This window comes from Bacillus rossius, chromosome 1 (genome assembly GCF_032445375.1).
Source record: "Bacillus rossius redtenbacheri isolate Brsri chromosome 1, Brsri_v3, whole genome shotgun sequence".
Classification (NCBI taxonomy): Eukaryota; Metazoa; Arthropoda; class Insecta; order Phasmatodea; family Bacillidae; genus Bacillus; species Bacillus rossius.
The window spans coordinates 264,403,876-264,425,205 of NC_086330.1; the positions used below are offsets into that span (position 1 = coordinate 264,403,876).

At 33.3% G+C, this 21,330-nt stretch overlaps 1 protein-coding gene across 12 annotated transcripts in view; it reads left to right on the forward strand.

Moving 5' to 3' along the window:
• LOC134527552 (neuropathy target esterase sws) overlaps positions 1-21,330 on the forward strand; it is a 231,478-nt gene that overhangs the window by 27,281 nt on the left and 182,867 nt on the right. For 6 of the 12 annotated variants that reach the window (XM_063360331.1, XM_063360340.1, XM_063360330.1 and 3 more), the window contains exons 3-6: positions 1,454-1,557; positions 14,642-14,755; positions 15,698-15,792; positions 19,711-19,805. In XM_063360331.1, the coding sequence (XP_063216401.1) occupies positions 1,454-1,557; positions 14,642-14,755; positions 15,698-15,792; positions 19,711-19,805 (408 nt within the window). Of the gene's footprint in view, positions 1-1,453; positions 1,558-14,641; positions 14,756-15,697; positions 15,793-19,698; positions 19,806-21,330 lie in introns of all 12 variants that reach the window. The other 6 variants (XM_063360328.1, XM_063360332.1, XM_063360333.1 and 3 more) reach the window with 1 other exon arrangement.

A 21,330-nucleotide genomic window follows, 5' to 3' on the forward strand; every position in this document is an offset into this window, starting at 1 on the left:
TCTTTGTGCTAAATCTCAGAATACCTAAACAATGATTATCTTTTTGTATGAGGTTCAAAGAAGATTGAGCCTACTAATTCATGAAGAATTCCTTAACATTAATCAAGTGGAGTTTATCACATATGAAGATGCAATGATTAAGTTTATGCAACCTCACTGGTCAGCTAAATTATTTTACTGGCCAGAACAATGTAATTATGGCCAGGAAGATTCATGCTGGGTGCAATTAGTCAACGTTCTTTGCACTGTTGATGTTCTGGAACTTGAGACTCAGAATGGAAGGGTGCATTATAAACTGACATCCATGAGTGAGAGAAAAATGACATCAAAATGGTCAAAATGTAATCAGCTTCTTCATAGATTACATTGATAAAGAACTTAAACTAGGCCTACTTGATGTATGTACAACATCAAGTTACACCGGTATTGTAAAAAAATGTAATTTTCATGAGCACAGCTTGCAGGTCTAACTTTAACTACTGTAATTCTGTAATTTTATTTTATTTATATAAACGTATATACTGTATGTATATACAGTTAACAAAAATTCTGTCTACCAAAACATTTCTTTAGGTGGGGTGAGAAGGTAAATATCCACAAATTTTATTTCACCATTTTGTAACAAATTTTTGTGTTCTTTCTAATGGTACTAAACCTTAGATTATAGAGATTAATATAAAAAAAGTTATAGGATTACTGAAATGATGTTTACAAATTTTGGTAATTCATTTGTTCCACTTATAAAATAAACTGCACGTACTTCTGGGCATTAAGTTACATTTCACGAGTGATATTTGAAATCTAGGTAAAAATCGGAATAAGTATGGAGAATTTTACGTTTATACATTAATAACTGTTATTACAAATGTAAGTTGAAGCAAAATGTGTCACTTGACTTTGGTTACAGATTAAAAAAATTCCACCATACAGAGGGAAATTTGAAGGGTTTTAAATTCCAAACTAGAGCCAATATTCCAAAAATATAAAATACTGGTTCTTATATTGTTCTGAAATTACATGTACTAAATTTCATCCAAATCTGAGATGGTGGAGTGGATAATATGTATCTTGGCATGGAATGACCCTGGACCCTGGAGAGAAGTACTTATGCAGGTAGACATGATTTTATTGCATGGAGTATTTTTTTTTATATCCACTGCATGCTGTATTGCTGTTGAGTTACAGCATATAACAATCAATGAATGCCTTCTCTTTGGACGCAGCCATGACCCTAAATCTCTACTTCTGTATGACTAATAGATGTGATGAGTTATTGGGGTGGGGTGTGTGCTACCCGGTACCCCTTCCCCCTTCCCTCTGTTCCATGCTTGGAAACACATGCTTGTCTCTGGCAATGCCCATTGGCTCGATCACACTAAACCTTGCCTGGACTCTGTGTGAGACTATTCCTCAGGCAGCCTGTCTCGAAGTGCGATGGTTGCTTTGTTTCCAGAGTTCCTGCCGGAAGTGAAGGAGTTCGTCGGCGTGGGGTCCACTCGTCCGCGCTTCAGGAAACGCGACAAAGTGCTGTTCTATGGCCGCAAAATGCTGCGCAAGGTTAGATCACTGTTTTCATTACCAATCTGGGAATTTGACGTGTTTTCAATTATTTTTTTTACGTTGCCTTCATAAATCTTTTTTTATTGAATAATCAAAGCTAAATTTTTTCTTGTGTGCATTCTTAGGACATATAAAAAAATCTCTGTATCCTAATTAATTTAATTAAATTTAATTATTTAGTAATTTTCTTGAATAGTTGATTTTAAGAGTGCATTTAGTGCCCTATAGCACATATATATATTAACAATATATATATTAACAATATATATATTTAAATTCTTAATTAGTTTAATTTTTGGCTGCTCTTAATTTTGCAATATTGTATGAAAACTGTTATGGATTTGTTCTATTAAGGGTGTTCAAAAATTGTGGTATACTTCCGTTGTGAAGGCACTCTTGGTAAATGCATGCTGCTCTTGCTGCAGTATTCCATTAATATATGGGTATCTCTGTAAATGTATTCTGCCGTGCTATTGCTGTTTGTCAACTCTGTAATCGCAATGCTGTACGTATTAAACTGTCAACACTGCGCTAATCTCCCAAAGCAGAATATGTAAGCATACCACAATCTACCATCCACTCAGCTGTACACTGTATTTCTGGTTGCTAGGGCGTCTGGCTAACTCTGAAAGTCTGAACTTGAACGTCACTGTGCTGTGATATCACTTCCTCTTTAAGACATTTGAATGCTGACCTGATACCGCAAAATTCAAATGTCTGCTCTACAGTTTACTCCTGTAACTTTGAAAGGTAGTGATTCTGGACATATGATCCTTATGAAAAATTGCTTGTTTTAACATTCCCTACCACCCATTAAATTTATGCCCCATGATTCCAGAACATTCTGTATAAATTACATTTCTTGTTGGGACATTGTCTTCTACTAATTTTTTCAAACTCTTCAGTAAATCCAAACTTTCGTTACATTGCATTGATTCAGGTCCCAACCTATCCAGCTTTGCATGGTTCTATTGTACTAATATTTTTTAAGATTTTTAACTTACTGAATTTAAGTATGTATCTAATTATGTATATTTAACTTGCATTTATTTTAGGTAAATAACCTTGTACTTATGTTTTAAAGTGGAATTGAACAATCAAATTCTCAAATCCTCAGTCCTTAGTATTCGAAAGATTCAATAATTAATGAAAAAGATTAGAAGAAAAGTATTAGAGAAAATAAAGTAAATTTAAAAATTCAACACTGAAATTTACTAATACTTTTTTTTTTCTTAAAACCTATCCTGTTACAGTGTCTCAAAATATTGTACTTTTTACATGTAATTTATAAATAAAAAAATCCCTTTGGGTACAGCCTGCAGGTGCTGGTAGATTTCGAAGTACCCTTTTCTTCTGAAAATATTCTGGATCTTCTACAAATATCTGGACCATTTTATGTTTCTTCTATAAATATCTGGACCATTTTATGTTCTCCAATATTCTAAAATGATTGATAAATTTTTTTTCATAGTCAATGCAATGAAAATGTTTACAATGTTATTAACTCAAATGCATCCAGCATTAAATAGCTTCAAACGATTTTTCATATTATGCCTACTAAGGTATTAGTGAACTTTTTTGACATACAGCACTATTTTTTTATTCCTTCCATAATACGTGGGCAAATAATAATTGGCTTTGGACCAATGCTTAGGATAAAATTAACATGGTTTAAAATAAATTGAAACAAATTTGATAGTGTGAAAGTTTGAATTTTTTAACATTACGATTACCTGCTACCTCGCCCTGATTTTACTCTAATAGATTGTCTCATCAAAAATTGTTTCTGCCAAAGGTTTTAGATAATGTTTAGGATTTTTACAATTAATTATAATGGTTTTGATATTATATCTACAAAAAAGTTATTTTTTTTGTCTTTCACACCGTGTTGTCCACCCCTTGCAGTAATGATTGGTTACATAAAAAAACTACTTTAGAAAAAATGTTTTAGACCAAATTTAGGAAGTTAAAATAAATAAGAATAGATTTAATAGTGTACATAGAATGGAATTTTATTTATTTTTTAATTCAAACCCCTGTTTTTTTTAACTCCTTGGGGGCCGTTCAAGTATTACGTAAGCACTATAGGGAGGCAGGGGGGGGGGTCTTTGCTTTGCTTATTTTTGATGACATGGGGGCGGGGGTGGGGTGTTTAGATGGTGATTACGTCAGTAGTAGTTATTTAGTTTTTTTCACATATGGCAACCCACACATTGTCTATGTTTGAAAACAAAAAGCATTTTTGGGGATTCCCACAATTAATGTATACGTTTAGGTACTAGCTTAGAACCGAGTAGGGGAATTATCGCGCGCTATTCACTTGTCTAAATTTCTTCCTTCAATCTATTGTTATGTTTCGGTACAATTGATGATTTGATGTATTGTAAGCAAAGCAAGTTAATGTTTTTGTTAGGTACCGTTGATCCTTTTTCGCCAAAGTTGAATTGTTTAATTAAGATGTCGTTTCAAATAGACAAATCCAAGTTATACCAAAAATTGTTCGAAAGTTTTAAAAAATCTCATACAAATACGAAAGTACAAAATGTACAGAAGTTAGTTAACGAAGTGTGGCGTAATTATAAGTTAAAGCAAAGTCCGACAAGGAACTTGATATTATTGTCTCTAAGAGAATTGAAGAAGAATATTGCAAGCAGCGACTAAGAATAAATCCGATCTACTACGTTTTTTTTCCCAGGGTGAATGATGAAACCATTTTAGGTATGAGTACTAGTAATATTATGCTACACTAAAAATATTAGAAATCACCAAAAACTTTCTCTTTACGTTTTGTAAAGAAAACAATAATTTAGACGTTTAATGATTAGCAGATATTATGACCTACCTCTACCTCAAATTTTAGAGGTAATGTTTACTGATAGATTTATTCCTTATGATTGACTCCGTCGATTGGTCACAAAAATACAGGGTGTTAATTTTCTGTATTTGACGGGTTTGATTCCCGGCTGTGGCTTTTAAATAATCTTTGAATGCAGTTTTTTATGTGGCCTAAAAGAGTATTTCAATCACAGTGAGAAATAGGATTGATAAGCAAAAAAGTATTTTGAGTTGATTAATCATTATTCTCTTACAAAATGTATAGAATTTTTTTCAAAAATTTAGGAAGGTGTCTTAGGCACGCTTTCTTGTAACTATAACGTTATCATACCCTTACTGACGTGTCTCAATAATAGACCCTGTATTTGATCGGATAAATATATTAAACTGCAGATTCATTTTCTCCATGTTAAAGTAAATTAAACATACTAAATGTACTCACTATATAGTGTGTATGTAACAACCCTTTTTGGTTACACCTTTATATTTTTGTAGCTTAATAAAAGAATTATTAGAGAGTACCTAATATAGAAAGTTTTTAACTTTCAGGCAACAAATACCTGTAAGCCTACAGAAAAAACACAAATTATACAGCCAGCTTCAAATACTAAAGAACAGGAAGAAGATGACATAAAACCCGGAGTGGAATCACAACAGCAATGCGAAAACACAGAAAATACAGATAAACAGCCGAGAGCAAAACCTTCTCAGGAAACTATGAAAAATAAGATTGCTCTACTCGAAAAAAATCTGAATGCTTTGTATTCTGCCAGAGATACTATGCCAAGTCGTGTTGAATTTGATAAACAGATCATTAAGTTGCGCTAAGAATTAAAAACAGCGAAACAGTCTTTAAACAGGAAGATTCAAAACACAGTTGCCCAGAAGAAACACAGAGATGGTATGACAAGAAAGTTAGAATATATTTATCATGAAAATCCAGAAATAAAAAAAAAACTATCCCTGAGGGATTCAGTTGGACATCCTAGCTTAGAACACGATCAACCATTACTATTGAAAACAATTGCGGATATTGCTTTATTTGGGAGTGCAGCAGATGATAGAAGACGAACAGAATCTATTCGCAGTGTAAAAACTCTTGATGAACTCACACAAGAATTACTTAAAATAGGATTTGACATTAGTCGAAGTGGGACATATTTTCGTTTGATTCCCAGAAAATCTAATTCTGCAGAGGGACAAAGGAAGACATGTATCGACAGTTCCTGTTAAGCTCGCTTGGGCTCAGACTGATCACCACAAAAGCCACTTAGATAGCAATTTCGCTGAAACATCAATCCATTATTTGGAGAACATAGCATCCTTACTTGGACCAGATCAAGTATTTTTCATATCTCAAGATGATAAAGCTCGGGTCCCTATTGGTGTAACTGTGGCAATTAAGCAAGCACCTCTTCTAATGCTAATGGAATCTATACTAATATTATAAAGCTGAAGAGTTTGCCCTAATCTCAGGAACCACTGGTCCAATTTGAAAAATTCTTTCAGTGTTGGATAGTACATTTATCGAGGAAGGCTATAGGCTATATTATATTATCAATAACATTAGGGATCGTTCCTAAAAGTCCAATTTAGAATCAAATGCATTGGAGGGGGTTAGATACAACATGCAGTACACGTACGAAGTGTGTGTTGACAATGCCGCAGGCGCTAGAAGTTTATTATTGCCTATTAACATTGTTGCCATGCACTAGATGCCTTATCATTCTTAATTTTCCCATATAAGTAAAAAACACCCGTGTGATATTAACAACGAAGCAATCAGTACCCTCATATAGAATACATAGAGATAGTGTGAGGTATATATGTAGATATAAAGAGATAAATACAGATAGAGAAATACATAGATATATAGGACTATAGATGTAGATAGAGAGAAATATATATATTTAGAGACATGGATAAATTGTTTATATATGTGTAACTACTTCAAACATATTACAAAACAAAACTGAATGAGGCATTGCAATGCATGCCGAGCATTAGCTAGATAATGGAATCTTTTCAATATTAGTAATCCCTTATTTTTCAGTTTTGTTTTCTATATTGCTTTATAGAGTCTAGATTACATACAGACCAGGTAAATAACTATAAACTGGCAGAACGTCTGTCGGGATCTGAAAGTGATATAAATTATTTTGCACACTTGACATTCAAATTAAGAAGACAATTACTAACTACATCTGATCTCTAAACAGTTCCCCTTATAACAGTTCGTTATTTACAAAATAAAACAGTTCAACGCCGATTGCAAATTTTGATGTTTTTTTATTATTTTTATTTTTCTAAACAGAATGCCCCGACGAATCCAAACACTTACAATAGTTCATTCACTCGTTTCACACATATATCTGCCCGTCGAAAACTGCCCTCAGTTCGCTTGATGAGATTTAATAATCAAATAATAACGTCGATTAAGTCCTTCAGTAATGTTTTACTGCAAGTACACGAAGATGGTGCGACCTCTAACAGGGCCGCACCCAGCGAAAACGAATCTCGCCCCGAGCCAAAACGCCTACGAAGGTGGCCGTAATTTCTAATTATACCCGAAAACGAAATATACAAAAATTAGGTTGATTTAATAATAGGCCTGGCTCCGACCACCAACGTGAAATGATCTCTTCGTAAATTACATGATAATTTAGCGAGAAGCCATCGAACGCGACCTACTCGTCCAGCGTTCGACAGACGACTGGTGAAATCTGGCCACTCTCTTCTCCACGCAGGGAGGAGAAGTCACCTGACCTCACCGACCAATCACACGCACGCTTCATTCACTCTACAGATATCAGCCAATCACAGAACAAGTTACAATACATGAAAAAAACCTTTTACACACAGAACTCTGGGCTTCCCCTGATCAGTCTCTTTTCAATTTCACCTCGAAATCGGGGACTCCCATTCTCGTTCTCTCTCCCACACCGTGAGAGAGCAGTTATCACTCAGTTCCCATACAGGGGGGGAATTACCGTCTTTATCTCGGTTGGCGGGGAAGCACTGTTCCTTTCTCACTCCCACTTACAGGCCTCTCATTCTAACCATCACACAAGCCCAGACACAGTCCCGTGATTTATAATTATATTACAATACGTTAATAAAAATTAAGAACAGCAATTATAATACGAATTACTTTACAAAATTAAACTTATTGAGAAAAACATGAATAAGTAGGCCTAACCAGGTAAAAATCTAGTACAACGGCTCATTTGTGAATAATTACATAAAAATTACTAATGATAGAAAATGTCTGTTAAAACACAAAATACCTTCTTAAAAACATAGCAAGTGAAAAATATCAACCCTAAAATATATAACAAACTGTAAAATATCATTAGAAAGACTTTTTAAGAAATATTTACATTCATGAAAATAGTTTAAAAGAAAAATTATTTATATTGGAGGGCAGGGTTCTGCAATGTTACACCCTTCACCCTGTGTTCAGCCCGGGCAACGCTGGGTACTGCAGCTAGTATAGAATAAAATTGCCTGATCACTTCGGGGTAATCGCTGAGCAGCATAAATTAATTCCATCAGTTTATGCTGGTATTAAAATCACTTCCAGTATGCTAGGACAATCGCAAGCTGTTGGATATTCTGGACCAACATACATCGCTATCCGAAGTGGAAAGCATAGTTAGTTCATTTACTGTTAATACTTATGCTCAGGATTTCGAGACGCTTCTCGAACTTGAAGAGTTACAAGCATTAGCTAAAACTGACCATGGATTGGTAAAACCAGTAGTAATCATGACAATTGATGGAGGGCCAGATGAAAATCTGTGTTATCAAAAAGTTCTAGGGTTTGCTATACAACACTTTAAGTGACATGATCTCGATGCATTGTTTTTAGCAACAATGCTCCTGGCAGAAGTGTGTATAACGGAGTAGAGCGCAGAATGGCTCCTCTTAGTTGGGAACTGGCTGGTTTGATATTGCCTCATGACCATTTTGGGTCTCATTTGGATGAATGTGGCATTACAATTAATGAACATTTAGAAAAATACAATTTCGAGTTTGCAGGAAATGTGTTAGCTGAAGTATGGAGTTCAATGGAAATTGATGGCAATCATGTTACTGCAAAATATGTTGGGCCAGGCGAACAAGATCTTCCTGATTTCCCAGTCATTAAATGGTATTCAGAACATGTTCGTGAAAGCCAATACTTGCTTCAGATTGTAAAATGTAGAAACATAGAATGCTGTCGTCCAAGAAGTGGCCTATTTAAATTACTAGACAACAGGTTTCTTCCACCACCAGTATAAGTATAATAGTTGATGACTTGGTTTTGGATGATGGAGGGCAATTTCTCAATCTTCCAGTCAATTTAGCTCTAAGCTTAAATGCTTCACTCAAAGATTTCCTGCAAATGCCCTACAATTATTTTTGTCTGACGGTAAAATTGAAGCTATCAAGTCTAACATGCAATACGTGTGGTCTTTATCATGCTTCCGTCAAGTCACTAAATCGTCACATCGAGAAGATCCATAAAAAAGGAAACACTCACACTGATATGTAAGTTAGGCCTATAAGAGTTGCTGCTCATCGTGCTACTGAACTGATATGCATTATTCAAAATTTAGAGCACCACGATGTTGAATGGCTCAATGAGAACGACATAGACATTCCAAAATCGGATGAAACAGCATTGAGCAGCAAACATCCAATATCATCGAAAACTTAGAATCATGAATTTGGGTGTCATGGACTGAAGACTTAATTGGAATTAATATGTATACCAAAAATTTAAAAGAAGTTTGTTTTGTTCGTAATATTACTTAAAATTATAATATTTGTACCTCACTATGTTGAATACCGTGTCAATAAAGTTTGTTTAAATGAATATTATGTGCATTAAAGTCCTCTATCCTAAATCTATTTTCTTATTTCTAGAATTATAACTGCTGCTAATGAATCAATAAAAAAAAACAGAATACATTAAAAGATAAAAGTATATAACAATGTTTATGTAAGCATGGGAAGGGGGGTAAGAGCTTTGCTTGCTTTTGTTGACAAGGGTGAGGGGGGGGGGGGGGGGGTAAATAATTGTAATAAATCTGCTTACGTAATACTTGAACGGCTCCCTTGCAGTATTGTTCCTCTTATCAAAAATTGTTTTAGACCAAAATTTTAGGTAATTTTTAGAAGATTTACAATCAATTGTTATAGATTCTGTAGTTTACATAATAAGGGAGTTGCGACATTTTTTTCACTTTAACCTCTGTTTTTTTTTCAACCTTTGCAACAATGGTTGGTTGTATCAAAAATTGTTTCAAACAAAAGTTTTGGAGAACAATTACAAGGTTTATAAACAATTCTAACACATTTTATAGCTTGCCTACTAAGGGAGTTATGAATTTTTTTGTCATGCAATCCCTGTTTTTTTTTCTCACCCCTTGCAGTATGGTTGGTCATATAATAAAAACTTAAAAAAAAATAAATAAATAAATAACAGACTTAAAAATACATCAACAAAAGTAACATATTCACTAAAAAGCAAAAAAATAAATGTTTTATACACCAAATTAATACTTATGTTTTTTTCTATTTATCGTTATTAGAAACTTATTGTTTTTTACTTAATTACTAATTGTTTTATAATTTTGAAGTCAGTGCCTAGTATAACATAAAAAACAGCATTTGTAACTCAGTTCACTTGATATAAGTGAATCTTACCTAGAATTTCAAACCTTAACTAATCATGTATACTAGTGCTAGCTTCACATCTCTTTCGCCATACACCTATTCTTTGCCCTGTTTGCGTTAGAAATTTTTCCCAAAACTGTTTGACAAAAATGTTGCATTAAATGTCGGCATTGAAATTTTAATCACATCGCGACCAAAGAAGTTTCAATTCAAACGTAAGCTATAATTGTTATTGATAGTTGCTAAATTTCAACAATTGTTTAAAATCCGCTTTAATGCTAGTTAGGAACAACTGTCGCTAGGAGTGCGGGCACAATGGTTACCATGATTTCCAGACAGATTCCGGTATTTAGCGCTGTTGTCATTGCTTTAAGTCTTTATTTATGTTGATTGTGTGTGTAATAAATAATATTTGCTATATATATAAAATATTATACAAGTAAGTTTGTATACTTTTTTTTTCACCAAATTATAAAACAATTAATAATTAGATAATAAACAATAAGTTCCTAATTGCAATAAATATAAAAAAAGCAATCAAGTATTAATTTGTTGTATAAAACCTTTATTTTTTGCTTTTTAGTGAGCTTATGTTACTTTTGTGTATTTTGAAGTCTATTTTTTTTTCTTTCAAAGTTGTTTATTTTTCAATTTTTAGTGTGGATGAAACTGAAGATGAAAGGTGGAAATACTTAGCAATAAAAAACATAAATATTAAAAGATATAAGAATGAAAATTGTCGGGTGTGAGAATTTATGTGTCATATAAATTAAAAAATAGAAGTCAAGAAGATTGGGACTATCACTTTACCAAGAGACGTGATAATTTAACAAATGCAGATGTTAAACACCCAACTCATCGACTTAGTTTAATTTGCAGGCCACAGGCCAGTGAAAAAAAGATGAAGAATGTGCTCATCGGCTTAGTCAAATTCGCGAGCGATTGTCTAAATGAATCAGAGGAAGAATGTGCTCATCGTTTGAATTTCATTCATGAGCGGCTAGCCAATGGATCTGATGAACAGCGATCACAACAATTAAGCACATTACGTAATTATTCCTCACAGAGGAAACTTCAGAAGAAAGGAACAGTCTATTAAATAATTTAAGTCAAGCAGCACATAGTTAAAGAAATATATTAGGAGTTGAACCTTTTCGAACACCCATTAATATTTTTTTGCGGAGATACCATGTGTTGTATGCAAAACATTACTTAATCCGCAAAAACAATTTAATTTGCCTCCAAAATTAGTTTCTGTCATTAGGATAGTAACATGTTCTCTATGCTCAAATACTATTAAAAACATGAAGTTCTGCCTCGAGCTTATTGGAATAAGATGTGAGTTGCTACTGTACCACATGAATTAGCCAAATTACTCAAACCAAAATTTGTTGAAGTTACATACTTAACTGGAGTTGCTGCCCGACATATATTTGGCAAGACTCTTCATTCCGTATTTTTACTTCCTATCGAAAAAGAGGATACTATAACATTTAAATGTTTGAATGGACAGAAGTTTCAACAAGAGAGACGCAAGTGGCACCATAAAATTGGCTGGTCTTTGATGAAATTTTAAAGGTATCCTACGAGAATTTCAGAATTATCAATTTATGTCTACAGGAATTTAAAAACGAGAAATTATTGGCGGAGTTAACATTTTGCTCTTTGGTGACATTATGCAGCTGCCTCCTGTCAAAGGTGTTTTTAACAACTATATTGTTTGGCAATAGAAATTAATTTGTGGCATCAGTTTTCATTTTACGAGCTGATAATAAATAAGCACCAATGAAATGATAGTGAATTCATCGCTCTGTTAATTAATTTGTGAGTTGGTGAATTACTACCAATCATATTGCTCTGCTATGTGTACATAGCAGAATATCTTTAACAGGGGAATTGCAGTTCTAATTGATCCCACTGTGAAACAAGTGGATGCTTACAATGATACCATGACAGCAGCAAATGCAAAATCACATAGAGTTTACACAATAAACTCTGTAGATGAGTCTCGTGAAGTAGCCACTTATGGAAAGATGCCACCTATTGTTTCAAAATATGTCAATAACTGCAGAAGTTTATTATCAATGTAGGTCTCTGACTGGCTTGTAAATGGAGCAAATAGGGATTATCAAGAAATTAATGGGTCCTGCTCTTTGGAGGGAACAAATCAAAGAAGGCGAATTTCTTGAATGTGTATTAATAAAATTTGTTGGTGATACATTTGTAAGTAGAATGAAAGATGAAGATGGTTAGGTTGCGATAACTCTTGTTGCAACATTTCAGGCGACTAAAGGATACGGATACGTCGAGCACCGAATGTTACCTTTGATTCTAAACTGGGCAGTCATGGTGCACAAGTTACAGGGCACTACACTTGATAAAGCTGTTATAGACCTAGGAAACAAACATTTTTCTAAAGGCCAGATGTATGTAGCTCTCAGTCATGTGAAAACCTTGGAAGAAATAGCATTGTGTGATTTATAATTCAAGAAATTATTTAATAGGTCACATGAATGATCATTATCATAAATGATACAATTGTGAAGTCTGACTTTGTCCTTTAATTGCCATGATACACTAACAAATTATCCATTTTACTTACAAGATGTATTAAAATTGCATAATTCACACACAATAAATCAATTCACCGTATTCATGCTGTTGTTTTTTGCGAAATAGTTCCGATTTGTTTCTGATTTGTTCTATAGTAAGGTTCTATACTATTGACACAATAACCATAATAACTCAATCTACACATTCATGCTGTTTGTTGTTAACCTTCCTAGTCCAGTCCAGCCTGTCCTTGACCATAGTTAGGTAGCCACCTTGTTTTGGGATTGTCATAAACCTAACAATATCTAAATCACTTTACATTTCATATTTGATTTTGAAGCATTCCCTGGTGTATCTTCGAATTACAAGGTCCAATAACAATGAAATAAAAATAGGACCACCTTTGAGCTATGTTGAACCCAACACAAAAAGAATCATTAAAATAGTTCATTAACAAAGAAGTTATGCCCGAACATACATAAAAACATTTATACAGACGAGCTGAGCACCTCCTTTTTTTTTGAAGTCAGTTAAAAAATTATTTCAGACAATAGTTGAAGATAATATTTTAAGGTTTTATTATAAATAAAAATGGTTTTGATAATGTACATGGTACGGATTATTATATATTTTTAATTTCTACCCCCTTTTTTTTTAACCTCTTGCAGGAATGGTTAGTCTTATCAAAAATTTTTCAGACAAAAGTTATAGATGAAAATGATGTGCTTCTAAGGGAGTTACAAATTATCTTGTTCTTTAACCCTTGTTTAATCCACTCTTTCCAGCAATAGTTGGTTGTATCCAAAAAATTTTTAGACAAAAGTTTTTTATGATGTTTATTATGGTTTACAGATAATTTGAATGGTTTTAATACTGTGCCTAGTAAGGGAGTTATGAATTTTTTGTGCTTTAACTCTTGTTTTTTTCCGCTCTTTGCTATAATTGTTGGTTTGGTTGTATAAAAAATTATTTAAGGCAATTGTTGTAGATAGTATTTTAAGGTTTTACAATAAATAAGAACAAATTTTATAGTGTACATTGTACAGAAATAATGAATTATTTAAAATTGTTTTAGAGAAAAGTTTTAGATAAAAATTATACAATTTACAAACATTTTGAACGTATTGAATAGAGTGCCTACTGAAGGAGTTATGGATAGTTTTGTTCTTCAACACTTGTTTTCCACCCCTTGCAGTTATAGTTGGTCGTATCAAAAATGTATTTGGATAAAAGCTTTTAGTAATACTTTTAAGAGTTATAATACATTCAAATGGATCTGATATTTGTCATATTTTGGAAGTTATAGGGATTTTTCTGTATTTAAAAATACCTGTTCTATTTCTACCCTTTTGGTCGTATATTGCCTATTAATAAACTCGACCAAGAGTTTGCATTACTATATTTTATGTATCGGTTTGAAAGTGATTTATGCAAAATTACAGCAGTTATCATTTACATTAAAATGTGATGTACACACACACACACATATACACACATACAAATATACACACATACATATATACACACATACACATATATACACACATACACACACATACACATATATACACACATACACATATATATACACACACACACATATATATACACACATGCATGCACACGCACACACGCACACACGTATAAACTTTTTGTGTTGGCGATGGTTTTGGGGTCTGTGGACCATGAAACTAAAGACTATATAAAATATTTCTGGAAGTCGCACCATGGTAATGGTAATTTCTTGAAATCTACATAATACAATATGTACTGGTTCTGGAATTTAAGTTTGTGAAGCAAACATTTAAAGTTTTGAATGTTTCAACGTTTTTTTTTTCTTGTATATTTTATTTTTGACCCCTGAGACCTAAATTTGGATTTGAGGGGTGTATTCGAAATACTCTTTGGGATTAAAATATAAGATTTGGATTTGAGACTATTGGCATTGGACCCATCACTAGTTTTAAAATAATACAGCTTATGGCAGTGGAAATGAGCAAGTGTTCTCCATGCACTCACTGATGTGCAGGTGCGGTCCATATCCGGCCAAGTCCACGGCCAGGGCAAGAAGCGGCGGATGGTGATGAAGTTTGCTCGCCGACTGCTGCACTTGAAGAAGGACTCTGCTCCAGTCGCGCTCCAGGTTGGTGGACTACGCATAGTGTCGGAGCTGCGGGTCTGGAATACCTGGAAAAGTTTGGGGAATTCAAGAGCGGTCAGTGGAAACCTCCAAATGTAAAGAGAAACATTGAAAAGTCAGGAGAAACCATCATATTGTTATAAAATTTTAATAGGAAATGCAGTGTTAGCAGTCGTTTTAGATTTTAAAATTTTTGTTGTGCTGTTGTGGAGTGTGGTATAAACATAGTTTTTTTTTTTTTAATAACAAAATATGCTTTACAACAAGGATTACAGTTTTCTGTTGATTTTTTTGTGAACTGTATATGATAACTGTTTTTTAAAAATGTTTCAGGTAGTCACAAAATAACTTTATATATAAATAAAATCAAATGAACAAGGACCTAATAAGTCACAAGGCTTCAGGGAAGAGTACACAGACTAATAATGGGTGGTTACAAGAGTACTAGACAACTGCGGATAGAAATTCAAATTAACCCTTAAATAATGTTCACTCTGAGATTGAAAACTGACAAATACTCCCAAACAGGGAATATAATATACTACTAAAATGAAAAGAAAATAATAGCATGTATTATGCAGAATTTTAGATTTATTCAAATATAGTCCAAACCATCAAAATTTTAAATAATTCTATGTTGTATCAGTTAGTACACATGATGTTAATTGGAACATACTTATACTACATTGTTCTCGTGTTCTTATAATTTTATTCATTTTATTTGATGAAACTCCACTAAAATTGCAAACCTGCCTTTCGGTAACACATCAAAATTTAAAGGAACTGTCTCAAAAGACTGAAAGGAAGGCCTACAAACTAATGTGAAAAGGAAGAAAAACCAAAAATCCAATGTGGCTGGTTAATTTGAGCATTAAGCTCTGATTTGGTCCTTCTCGGAGATGCACTGTAGTAGTTGGAGGCTGAAGCATGTGCGTTTTCATGCAGGTTCTGGAGCCACCGGCCGAGTACCTTCAAGAAGACATCGGCAGCGAGGATCAGAGGGTCCCGCCGGATGCACTCTACATGCTGCAGAGCATCAGGTGAGGCTCCAAGGCTTCCGTCTCTCTGTTCCACTTCCGTTCACTTATGGTGTGGGTCACATGTTGGTTAGACTTGTTTGCGAATAGCTCTTGCAGCTCTGCCGTACACACTTCAAACTGGCATTTAAATTTTATGTCCTTAAAGACTTTTTGCCTTAAAGGGGTAGGGATATAAATTAAAAGATGTCATATAATGCCATATTGGTAGGACTGTGCGATTTTCAGTTTTTTTAGTTCGAATCAAATACGAATGCCAAATTATTCTTTAATATGAATATTGAAATTGAATAATAAGAATGAGATAATTGAAATCCCATAAAAAACATTTTTTCATCACACCACATTACAAAATAATATATTATACATATTTTTTTAGTAATACAATCTATGAAGAGTTAGAAAATTTTTAGTATTCAAAATTTAAATGATTTTCAATTTTTTGGTTAGTATATATTTACATAAAAAAGGTCTGTCGCATCACTACATATCAGCTAATTAAAATTTTTGTGGAGAAACACAAGCTGGTCTAAATTTTTGGATACAAAAACTCTTCTACAAGTCACAAAGTTGCCAGCTGATGAAAAAAGTCTCACTTGTGTGGCAGGTATAGGCAAGAATTTTCATGCCACTCAGGGTATGTGTGCTTCGGTAAAAGAGATAGAATTTTTTTCCCCTCTCTTAGTGTGACTTCTTTTGAGACACCCAGGACAAGATAATTGCCTAAGCTGTCACTATGCTAGGAGTGTGAGAATGGGCCTGTATCCGGTTGTTCACTGTGTATTATCCACAAGTAAAATGTTGTCATAGCTTGTCAGGCTTTAGGAGTCTTTGCTGTGAGTATGCAGCCAAATGTTTTCCATGAGATCTATACAAGTTTCTTTCTCTTCGCCGCCAAATTGTGAACGAAACTAATCACAGAGCTGAGATGCCATGTTTCTACACTCTGATCTCCTGAAAACTATCAATTTTAACACCCACGTTGTGTTTTTTAGGGACACATAATTATTATCTTTATCAGTATGCTGATAGTTTTAGTCTATTTTTAACAACCTGACTAACTTTCTTCTCTGTAAAATTCAATACCTGATAATGTGGGTTTTAGTATTGGTACAAGAATTACTGTGTTGAATCCATCTTCTCAAAATTTACATGGTTGGTTGGATGTAATGGAAAAATTTCCACATTAATAACCTAAACATTACAAAAATCCCGTAGAAATTTTGTACCCGCCTGACGAGAAAAACCTCCAGTGACCTAGAAATTTTTCCCACATTTCGGGATCCTGTACAGCCCTATTTTTTAACTACTGAATATTTGTTTTTTCAAAATGTTAGTATTTTAAATCAAATTAAAAATGAATAATAAACTATTCATTTTGTTATTCAAATACATATTTGAATATTCGCACAGTCCTACATATTGGTTTAAACAGTTTTGATTTTTCATGCTATACAGTGAAACCTCAATAATACAAATTTGAAAGGACCATAATTTTGTAACTTTGCAATAACAAGATTGGTATCAACCAATTTATTAAAAAATGTCACAATTTTTATATAACATCAAAAAAAAATTCAAACTGTTAAAATATTGTTTTCATTCAGTACACGCATAAAAAACCTGATAAAATTTATAATATTTTCCAAGAAAACATGCACACAATTTTAAACAACACCAAATATACCTTTTTTAGGGATTTTAAAATACTTTTATAGGATTGCTACACCTGTGGCTGAAAAAATATTTTGTACCTACTGTACTATTATTTTTAAAAGGATTTTAAACAATAATAAGGCAAAGGTTTAGAAACTATCTATGAAAAGATATACCGTCATTTTAGAAGAATATGTAATTTCTAATTATTTTTCTCCAACCTACACTGAACTAAATGATTGCATCAGTATTACTTTAGTTGACAGTTCACATTATTTTCATTATTATGGGATATTTGTACCAATCATCCTTTTCTAAGTGTAGTTATTTACCAGTGAACAAAACATTTTGTATAAATAAAAATAGGTTCCTATTATTTACCAGTGTATCAAAAACTCATACTGTGTTTTATCGCATAATCGTCGCACATTTTATACTAAAATCAATTTTGCAAAGTAGGGGTGTGACGTTTATGCGAAAAATTTTTTTTTTGTTAGGTAAAGTTATTCATAAACACAAAACCAATTCATGGAAAGTACGTTTATTTAAAATAGTGGAGTATACAAGTGCACGCCAAACAATTTAAATTAATAAGTCATGCAACAAAAACCTTTCTATAACTTTAAATAGAAAAACAAAATCTGTGACCCAAATGTGAGCCACTTGAATCTGTGACATGAACTAACGCTTAACTATCGTCGTAGTATACACTTAGCATGAAAGAGTGCGGGCTATCAAATGTAGTTAACTCGGCACTCGACAGAGAGCTTGCGTTGCATGCAATCGGTGAGATATCAATATTGATATTCGACTATGTGTGCGCGCTCTATACGGGAAGCAACACAACCAAACATGAATGATGCCAACTAGCGCTGGCTCCATTTTTATAAGCAGTACACTATGGCGATGCAGACAAACAGATAAAGGTTATAACCTTTAAAAAGTCTTGAAAAAGAAAATTTACACTTCAGACAACTCCGTATTTCCGTTAATTAAATAACTAAGTACATAGTAATGTCCGAATAAATATTAGAGTTGTACTTTAAAATACAGGGAAAAAATTCCTACACAAAGCGCTTGGAATCTAATAGCGGGACCAAAACATCATGCAGAGTTTACGGAGAGGTTTTTTTTAATCCAAATTGTGATGCTCTAAAATATTGGTGTGATGATTATGCGTGTGCGATAATTATGCAATAAAACAGGGTAATAAGAATAGGGTCATTTCATGTCAAATGATCCAAAGGTGGTTGCTTTATCATTTTATAATTCAATGATTTTTTGTTTTTTGATTTCTGATAGCAGCCATTTGTGTTTCACAGAACATGCTGATTTTTGCGTTTGTAAGGGTTTGTATTAACTTGTATTACTCGGAACTGGTGAACCTGAGGTTGATAAACAAAACCAGTTTATTCAGGAACAGGAAGATACATCCTTTATTATCTCCAGTACACGTTTAAGGAAAACTGTATCCCAAATAGCAAAAATTAACTTAAATTTTAACTTTAAAAATGACAAATTTTCCATTTTCGAAGGCATATAATTCACAAAAGAAACTTATTCTCCATATTACTTTTGTGGGGATGTTTAGGTACATTAAAGCATTATATTTAAAAAAAAAATTTCAACCTTTGAGATTTGCTTCTTTTAGGAGTTACAAGCTTTCAAAATCAGAAAATTAAAAAAAAAAAAACTTAGTTTTGACACCTTATAACTTAATTAGAACAAAGTTTAAATATCTGAAATTTGTACAGATAAACCCTCTGTAGTGTATGTATTATACTGCTGTGATGATTTCATCTTTGAGATTTATTTAAAAGTCAAGTTTTAACTCATATTTGTGGAGTAATATTCTAAATTATAAATAAACAGCATTTTTAAAAGTAATAACAACACAGAAATCTCCTGTTTTAAAAACAAAATTTGTCTGAAAATAAAACTATACAATCTTGTCTACTCATTAGTCGCTACTCACCTCATAATTAACTACTTTTTTATTATTATTTTTCTGCATTCATAACTTTTAATAATTTTATAAATTATTTGTCTAAGTAACTTATTAGCCATTATTTCAATTAAAACCTACTGCCAAAGTGTCTATGCAAGACATTTCCCGCCTAACCATACCAGATTGCTTATGGTCATGTTCTTATACTTCAATATAGTTTGATATTGTTGAAGAAATTTTTAGTTTCATATCTTGTGCCGCCTTTAGTTAAATTCTGAGTTGGTGCTTAATCTGAAACTCTTCAGTTTTATTTTCAGAGTGTTTGGACATTTCGAGAAGCCAATCTTCTTGAAGCTGTGTAAACACACTGACATCCTCAACTTGCCTGCCGGGACTTACCTCTTCAAAGTAGGCGAGTATCCGACATACACTTCCTTCATTATCTCGCGGCTGGCAAGAGTGGCACTTGTTTGCTCAGTGGACACAAGCCGAGTGGTACAGATTAACAGTTGAGCTGAGCTGTAGCCACCATTTTGTTACAAACATTTGTCTCTGCATGGAACTGCTACAGACTGATCTCGTATGTAAATTTACTCCATTTTGATACAAATACTATCCAGAATAAATTATGATGGCCATTCCATTACTTTTTATGAAAAAAAGTACATATAGAAACAAAACTATTTTATACATAATTTTGATGCAGTGTCCAATTAAATGACAGTGATATCTTGTAATTTTGGATTGAGCTGAGTATTTATCTACCAAAAGAGTATTTTCATAAAGTAAACAAAGTTTATGGTTTTATATTATAATGTTTGTTGCTGTAGTTACCTACAGTTTGTTTTCCAAAGCAGATGTGTTTTTAAGCCTTTTTAACCTATTTGAAAAAGTAATTTAAATAAGTAAATAAACAACCTTCCTTAGGAAAACATCCAAAATGCCATGAATATATTTCCAAAGACAAAGATATTGACCTAAAAAGATATAATCTAATATCAGTAGAGAAGATGAAAAATAGCATCTAAAAAGCTACTTTATAGCATTTATTTTTTGTTTTGTAGCATTTATTAGCGTTTATAATTTTTTTTAAGTCCTGTAGTGTGTGATGTTCAAAAAATGTGTTTTAAAAATATAGGAATATAATATAACAATACTGACATTGTAATTACATTTAGTAATAAACTAATAAAGAATTGAATCAAAATACAAATAACAAATACAGCTACATGGGACAATCAATCATACAAATTTTTGTTTCTGACCACTAGTAACACAACATACTGTAGCAGAGAAATTTGACACACCAAAAAAATCACACATCATGTTCATGATAATACATGATTAAATGAAAGCATTGAACATGTTTCAATGGTATTCTCGGTCCTCCTTGTCCAATGAACGTGGGTGGTTTGTTGTGACACACGGCGGGAGAAGGGAGGAGAGGCGGAGGGTGGCTTGTTGAATGATGGACGGCGATGGGTGGGAGAGACTTTTTTTTTGCTCGTATAAGGTTTACGAGGGGGGAAGGAAAGTTTGAGGGTGGCATGTTGAATGATGAAAGGCGAGGGGTGGGAGAGACCTTTTTTTTTGCTTCTAAGGGATGCGAGGGGGGAAGGGAAGTTTGTTTTACAGTTACCAGGTAGTGTTTATGAGGAAAATAACAAGTTATACAGCGGAGTTCAAACGGAAAGGTGTGAAGTATGCCGAATGAAACGGAAAAAATGTGGCGGCGTGAAAATAAGATACGGCAGCAACTAATGTCAAGACAGACTGGTGCAGCCAAACATAACTACAGAAGGCGCCAAAAGATAAGCGAGCATTTCGAAGGATAAAACAACAAACAAGGAAAATATCCAGAAATAGAAGCGGCAGTGACCGTGAGTGACAGGCAAAGAAATACGGTACAGTAATTTATTGTACACATCGCCCGGGAC